This window comes from Camelus ferus, chromosome 18 (assembly GCF_009834535.1).
Source record: "Camelus ferus isolate YT-003-E chromosome 18, BCGSAC_Cfer_1.0, whole genome shotgun sequence".
Taxonomy (NCBI): Eukaryota; Metazoa; Chordata; class Mammalia; order Artiodactyla; family Camelidae; genus Camelus; species Camelus ferus.
This window is the reverse complement of record NC_045713.1, coordinates 6,384,202-6,392,193: the sequence shown is the minus strand read 5'-3', so window position 1 is coordinate 6,392,193 and position 7,992 is coordinate 6,384,202. Positions and strand designations below refer to the sequence as shown.

Here is a 7,992-nt window from a genome sequence, read left to right as displayed (position 1 = left end):
TATCCATCCCCTCCTTTCCCCTTTGGTAACCATAAGTTTGTTTTCAATGTATGTGAGTCTATTTCTGTTTTGTAAATAAGTTCATTTATAGCATTTTTTTTTAGATTACACTTATAAGTGATACCATGACATTGTCTTTGTCTGACTTCACTCAAGATGATAATTTCTAGGTCCATCCATGTTGCTGCAAATGGCATTATTTCGTTCTTTTTTGAGTAATATTCCATCTTAAGTATTCCCTACTTTTCTCCCACTCTCAGTTGAAAAGCCCCTGTATCAAATTTTGATCTATTTTATGTATTTTCAGGTTGGCTATATAAAAGATGAAAGTTATGAATGAACAATAATTCCTAAGATTATTAAAACAAACTCACTTGTATAATAAGCTGTAAACTCACCTTATTTGGTTATTCTGAGCATTAAATGTTTTGACCATTTTTACAAATTAGGAGTTATGACAATATAGCGTTGTTTTTCCATGTATTACATAAAGTAATATTTAAGAATTAAATTCCCCTAAAATAGTAAGAAAGCTTTTTAGAAGATGTATATGTATTCCACCTTCTGATGTGATGTGGTATCCAGATACCAAGGACATCTCAATAAAAATAAAATCTTGGAGAGGATAAATGCTAATATTTTTCAAAAATAATTAGGTGAGTTGTAAAGATTAAGGAATGAAAACCATATTCAAACCAATACATGTGATTAAACCACTGTTGTATCACTGGGCTGTGACAGTTACAAGTCCACAATTTTTATAACGTGACATATTTGATGGGGAAAAGAAAAAAGCCACCTCAGTTTTCCAGCTCTTTGGAGGGGTCTAGGCAAAGGAATCAGGATTCAACAACAAGATTTTCTCAGTTGAACAAAGGGCAGAGAACAGATGGTACAAGTCAATTCCCTGGCTGTCCGGTACCTTTGGGCAAATAAGGAAGATGTCTTCTCCAGCCGCAGGGACAAGAGAACAGCAGCAGCCAGTGGGTTTCAGGTCTGCACTGGGAGAGAAGCTGACATCACTTGGGATGTGGAAGCATCCAGATGAAGGCCGGTTAGGTGATGATTGACATCTCCTCCCGGTCTCTGCTCTCAGACACTGAGTTGATTATGCTTCTTAAGTACTTGATGAATTCCACCCTGATCTCTTCGGGGTCATCCTCAAGATTCGAGTGCACCAGCTTCAGTTTGTTCAAGGGTGGCACTTAAAAAAGGAAAATGAGGTAATTAGGCGTGAACTTTTCACGAGGGGCGATTTCTAACTCCAGGTGACCTGGGTCTTACAGGAGCCAATTCATTTAACTTTCCCAAATCCAAAAATAAAGTTGTGTCTTGCTTGATATAATTTAACAGAGAAAGGTTTCACCACACTGCCACCTGGCAAGAGGATCTACAAGCGCTACAAGCCCAAGCATTTAAGACAAAAGCAGAAAGGAGAACTCCAGGCTCCTTACCCAAAGCCGGGTTTCCTTTATCACTTCCAGAGCCCGGTTTGTGGTGTGCAATTAACAGACACTGAGTATCCTGTAAAAACTGCTGCTGGACAAAGCAGGAATACCACATCTCAATTTCCTTCAGGTGGCTTGGGATGTCAGCATTGAAGACAATCACCACCCCGTGAGAGTCCTTCATCAGGGCTGGCCAGCAAGACTCGAACCTGCGAGGCAGAAAAGGATAAAGAGTGAAGAGTACGTGGTTCTGGTTTCTAACTGTGGACTTGAAAAATAATATCTTAGTATTAATCATTGATGAAATATCTCTCACTGTATCATAACCCAATCACTAAAGTTTCAAGAGCAATGCATGTCACCAGTAATTGATCAAGTCCCTAACACATGCTAGGAGGAACACTGGGCCCAAGTCCAAGATGCCTGGCGGGCAGCTGATTTTTGACTCATTTGATGGAACAAATGCTCTTCAAACGTACTTTGGATCGCCACCACAATCCCAGAGCTCAAATTCACACCCCGTGCCTTTGTTGTTGCTGGCAACGTGTGGGTTCTCAAATTCCAGGATCCTAAAGATAAAAACAAGAGCAGCACCTCTACTTAGGAAACATTACACTCTGGGAACGCCACCAGCACCAAAGGCGGGGGTGGGCAATGGCCGGGGACTCTGTGGGACGCAGATTTTTCGGGGCTCACCTCACTCCTTGGGTTGGATTGTATTCAGTGATGTCGGAAGATTCTGTCAGGAAGTTGGCCAGAACGGTTTTTCCACTCTGTGAAAATGAAGATAATAAAAGATCTTCGCTGAAGAGCAGAAAAATAAGCCATAAGTGAGCCCTCCAGTAGCCAGCCTGGGATCAAGTGTGATGGACTGGAGGCCGTGGCCACCCCGAGAGCAGCAGGACTGTCTCAGGTTGGGCGGGCACAGCCTCCTCTGGGGCCCACAGAACACAGATTTCACTGCTGGCTGTCCTGATGGGTGGCTTTACCCACACTGATGTCCCCTCTGGCTTTCAGTTAACGTCTCTGAGAACCACAGAAAACATCGTGTTTTCTCTCTTCTTGCTCGCTCCTCTCCAGATCTTTTAAGAAAACACAGCTTGTCACAGATAGGAAGCCACTGAAGCCCAGAAAGGGGAAAGGAATTCCTCAAGGTCACAGAAATTCAAAGTCAGAGCAGGGTCCCAGGCCTGGGGACTCCTGGCTGGTTGTGCCAAACTCTCACCTAGGGCTGTTTCCTCTTCTGGATAACCCAAGTAATACACATCCCTATTTAAAACACAAAAAACAGCCCTCCTCGTCCCTCTGCCCAAAGTGTCCATCTTTCCATCCATCCTGTTCTCTCCCCCAAGGAAACGATTATGATCTGTTTTTCAGACCTTGTCTATATATTTGCGTAGTTCATGGAACAAATAGTGTATATGCTTGAATATAAAACAAGTTTTTTCCTCCCCCCAAATAATTCCTCAGAAGAAAGGGAATCTCTTACATTTGAGTCCTTTTAAAAAAATCTCTGAAATTATGCCCTGCTCTCTCAGTTACCTTACTTTGAGCCAGAACTGCTTGACCAGAACAAACTCAGTCAATGCCAGTTTGGGAGGTTTATGGTCACTTGACAGAATCAGAAAAAAAAGTGGGTGGTGGGGGAAAGAGGAGAGGGCCTTAACACTGCTTTAGCAATTTTTCTTGAGGAAGTGGCCTCACTTAAAAATAACAGTTAAGTGTTGTGGAGATCATGAATATTTATCTATAAAATGAATGAATAAAACAAATGACCTGATGTTATAGAAGAGTTATTGGGGCTGGAATACATTTCCAGGAACAGAATCATACACAGATTCAAAAAATGCTGTATCCTAAAGTACTTAGATGATGTGCTTTGTCACGGGATTCAAAAAGCGGCTTTAGTCGTAGAGATGATTTGGGTATCAAAGGGGCTTGAATAAAACCGCGTCATGAAATGCAAGAATGGAATAAAACAGCATTTCCAAATTAATACTATCTTAATGTACCTTTAAATGTGTATATGGCTACATTAATACATGAAACATTATACAAGTGTACTTATGTATTTCATCTATGCCCTTAAAGTTTATATATACAAGTTGGCTAAAAACAATTTGTTGAAGGCGGAGGGTACTTATGGGAAAATGAAGAAACTGTTAGACCCATAGGGTATTTTTGTGTCTACCTTGTGGCAGGTGCTGCTGAATAAATAAGAAGGTGGCTTAGTGATAAGTACTAGGATAAACATAAAGCAATAGAGGCTGAATTCCGTGGTCAGGGAAGGCTGCACAGAGAAAGTGTAAACTGAGATTTGAATGACAATGAATCAACCAAGACATCCAAGCAGAGGGAACAGCTAGTTCAAAGGCACCAGGGCAGGAATGGACACAGCATATTAAAGGAATAGAAAAGTTGGTAAATTTGAAAAGGAGCGAGGGAGAGGAAGGTATTTATATCCAGAAACATCTTGTTGAAGTTAGGTGATGAATACTAGGAGTTCATTGTTCTTTCTCCCCTTGTGTATGTTTGAGAATTTCCATGAAGGACATCTATGCTTGTTTTGCTTTTCATAATTCTAAGCATATTTTGTTACCTGCCTATTTCATTTAATAGTTTGTCTTGGAGAGTTCTCTGTGTCAGTATACATGGACTTGGCTTATTTTGTTTCAATGTTGTGCAGTCTTCCAAAGTAAGAATGTACCTTAATTTATTTAGACATTCTCTCATCAATGGGCACCTAGGGTGTTTCCACCTTTTCAATATTGTAAACTGCTCATGGGGAACGTGGACTAGTCTTTACAGTAGATTCTGAGAAATGTAATTGCCACACTAAAAGCTATGCACATTTCAAATTTTAGTAATTTGATCTCCAAAAAAACCCATTGTCAATTTATAGCCCATCAACAGAATCCTAAAGTACTCCTTCCCCCACAAGCATCCTAACGCTGAATGTTATCAGTCCTTTAAACTTTTCTCATCCAATCTGATAGGCGAATTGTCATCTTCTTGTTTTTATTTGTGTTCCTGTGGCTGTGAGGCTGAGCATTTATCATATTTATTGGTCAGCTGTATTTCTTGTGCACAGTCTTTGCTAGATTTTTACTGAATTGCCTTTCTTTCTTTTTTTCTTTTTACTAATTCTTAAATTTTCCTGTATATTCTACCTATTAATCCTTTTTTTGTTTGGTTGTGCATTTTGCTAATATTTTCCCCAGCCTTTAACTTTGCTGTTATTTAAGGTTTCTTCATTTTTGTGTTGTGTTTAAGAAGACTCCCTGTCTCAAGATTAAAAACATCTTTCCATATATACAGCTTCTCAGCGAGTGGTCCCTGCACGAACAGCATCAGCAAAAAGCAACTTCTCAGGTCCCTCCCACACCTACTGAATCAGCACTCTGGGCCAGGACCGGCAAGCCGCGTTTTTATCAAGCCCACCAGGCAATCCTGATGAGTGCGGAAGGTGGAGAGTTATTCGTTTACTACTTCCACAGTTGTTGTTGTACACATTTAACTTTTTAGTTCATCTACATTTTATTCTTGTATACGGTGTGAAGTACAGGTGGATTTAATCCCACTACGACCACCACACACACATTAAAAGCGAACTGTTCCAAGACCAGGTAATAGTTCAGTATTTCCTCCTGTTTTTCTTGTTCCACAGACATATTTCACTAGAGACAATCACGGGCGTAAAGGAGAGTCGTGAGATCTAGGCTCTAATTCCATAAAGCCACTCACTACCTTGGGGCTTCCGGCCTCAGTACAGCCAGGTCAAGGTCTGGAGGCGCCGAGTTCATGGTGAGGCCAGCGGCGCACAACAGGGTGGGCGCGGAGGGACTGGGCTTCCACTTCCTGGGGGCTCCAGGCTCAAGGCACAGCCCCGCGGGCGACCCCGCGCCCGCCCGAGCCCCGCTCACCGCCCCCGCCGACTCCGGCCTCACCTCGCAGGGCCCCACGAAGAGGATCTTGGCCTTCAGCATCGCCATCCGCCGCCTGCACGACGGCCCGAGGCCACCCAGGCGCAGCCGGGACTCGCGCCGTCGTCAGGGCGGAGCATAGGCCGCCTCGCCGGTTGGCTGCTTCGTTTCCAAGGAGACGGGAGCAGCCCGCGGGGGCCGACGGGAGTGGGCGGGTTCCTGAAAGGGGTTGGGCTTGGCCCCTAAAGGGCGTGGTCCGCTGGCTGCCTAGGGGGCGGAGTGGCCTTCGGATGGGAGGAGGGCGGCAAAGCAAGGGGGGCGGGGAGCAAAAAACTCGGATCCAGATTCGCTTCTGAGCGGTGAACCCCGCGGAGCTTGCGAGTCTGGACTCTGTAGGGAGGATTTGGATCGCGGCGCCCCAGTCTCCTTTATTCCTCCCTGTAACCTCAAATAGGCCAAGTAGCTGGTGAGGTGGGGTTGTTACCAGGCATCTGACGCCTTTTATCACTCTGGCATGATACTGTCCACTTTGAGAACGATTTATCATGTCCCTGGACCAGTCTAGAAATGTCAGGGAAAAACTAGTAGCTAAAAGGATTCACCACTCATCGTCATTTGGAAGATCTGGGAGAAATCAAAAGGATAATAATGCCTCGGCCTTGTTTGCTGGCAGTGCAGGTGTCTGAAATCCGGTGATTTATGTCTTCACTCAGCTTTCTGCTTTAATGTCACCTCTGCACCAAGGTCTTGCCTTGACTCATAATCCAAAATTGGCTCCTTCACATTCTTCGACTCTTTAGTGGCTTATATTTATTCATTGCAAGCCATGTGAAAGATCTAGGAGAACATACCGGCATAACAGCAAGGGCAAAGACACCACAGCGGAAACAGACTTGGCATGTTCCGAAAACAGCCCAGAGGGCCAGTGGCACCAGTGCAGGAATGGTCGTGCACCAAGGGAGAGAATGGAAGGGAATGCTGTTGGAGAGATTGTGTAAGACTCTGGGAGTTCATTCTAAGAGTGGTTGGAAGCCTGCGCCAGGACTGTATTTGGCTGCATGTAGTAGAAACTCCACCACAGCAACTTAACCAAATAAGGGGTAATTTTTTCTCACATAACAAGGAATTCAAGGATGGGCATACAAGGGCTGATGCAGCTGCCTTCTCCTTTCCTGTCCTGACATCTTTGGCATGCCTGCTCTACCTTTGTGTATTTGCTTTCTAGGCAGAAACAAAGGAGAAGAGCAAAAGCCAAAAGATGTCTAGTACTTCAGTCTCCCCTTTTCTTAGGAAAACAAACAGTGGCTTCTTTAGAATCCCTATCCGGTGGTTTCTCCTTATGCCTCCTTGGTTAGAACTGTATCATGTAGCCTCCCTAACTGCAAAGGAATCTGTGAAATGTAGATTGCAGCTTTGCACATTTCTTGTCCCAAGAAGTGGGGCCCACAGTGGGAGTGAGGGTGGGGATGGGGGGCTGATACTGGCTAGGAAACGAGCTAGCCAAAGAGTCATTATGGAGGATTTTGAGCAAGGGATTGACATGATCTGATTTATGTTTATAAGTGAGTACTGGCTGTTGTGTGGAGCAAAGAGGGCAAGAGTTGATGTGTAGATGGCAATTAGGGTATTCAGGCAGCTTAAGAGAAGGATGATGGTGGTTTGGCTAGGATAGCAGTGGAGGTTGCATCTGGGACACATTTTGTGTTGCAGGAGTTGCTGATGGATTAGATGTCAGGTGTGAGGGAAAGAGGAGTTAAGGATGAGTCCCAGGACATTGACTTATGTGGTTGTGTGAATAATGTTTGTCATTTCCAGACTTGAGAAGGCTGGGGAAGGGTGTGTGGTGGGAGATTAAGAGTTCTGCTTTAGTTATGTTACTTTTGAGATGCCTGTTAGTTGTTGAGGGGGAAATGGAATCTAAGATTCTGTACCTGATGGGAGAGGTCGGGACTAGAGGTAAAAATCCAGAAGAGATGTAAATCAGCAAACAGAATGCCATTAAACCATAGACCAGATGAGAACAAGCAGGGAGTAAGTGTAGGCAGAGAAGATAAGTGTCGACAGAGAATGCCCTGGGACACTATGCTATTTAGAGGAGAATTTAGCAAAGACCAAAGGAACATCCTGAGAGGCAGGAAGAAAACTAGGAGAGTGTGGATCATAGGTCAGGACGGTGTTGCAAGGAAAGGAGTGAGCCATCTTGTCAGATGCTTCTAGGAGATCCAGAGAAGTCAAGGAAGGTGAAGAATCGACCATCAGATATGCCGGAGGTCATTGGTCACTTTAAAAAAATCACTTTTCACTTTATGTCTTTAAACACGTGACCACACACACACACATTTAGAAAAATGGCTAAATAGGATCATGCATTTGCTTTTTTTTTGGTGCAGTCTCTCTCTCTCTTTTTGTCTCCCTTACCTCGCCCTTGACCTCTCCTGTTCCTTCTGTATCACTTGAAATTTTCATTCCAGTGAAGAGACAAAGAGTAAACTCCCAGCAGAGAGTCCATGATAACATCCTGAGGTGTCCTTCGATATTTTTCTCTGTACATCTTATAAGTCTCCATTGTGTGTGGCTCTAAATACATAGAGATCTGTAACAGGATGCTAAAAAGTGACTCT

The 7,992-nt window shown here is 43.8% G+C and overlaps 1 protein-coding gene across 2 annotated transcripts; it reads right to left on the bottom strand.

Annotated features, from left to right (window-relative positions):
• Window positions 1–243: 243 nt before the first annotated feature.
• Window positions 244–5,547, bottom strand: IFT22 (intraflagellar transport 22). Of its 2 annotated transcripts, XM_032459639.1 has the most exons (5): window positions 5,396–5,547; window positions 2,145–2,221; window positions 1,928–2,017; window positions 1,455–1,657; window positions 244–1,204 (listed from the first exon to the last, which is right to left on the bottom strand). In XM_032459639.1, exons 1-5 carry the CDS (start codon window positions 5,438–5,440, stop codon window positions 1,056–1,058), a joined length of 564 nt encoding a protein of 187 aa, XP_032315530.1. In that variant the 5' UTR covers window positions 5,441–5,547; the 3' UTR covers window positions 244–1,055. The 2 variants fall into 2 exon arrangements, with proteins under 2 accessions (XP_032315530.1, XP_032315531.1); XM_032459640.1 differs by lacking the exon at window positions 1,928–2,017.
• Between the last annotated feature and the right edge of the window lie 2,445 nt (window positions 5,548–7,992).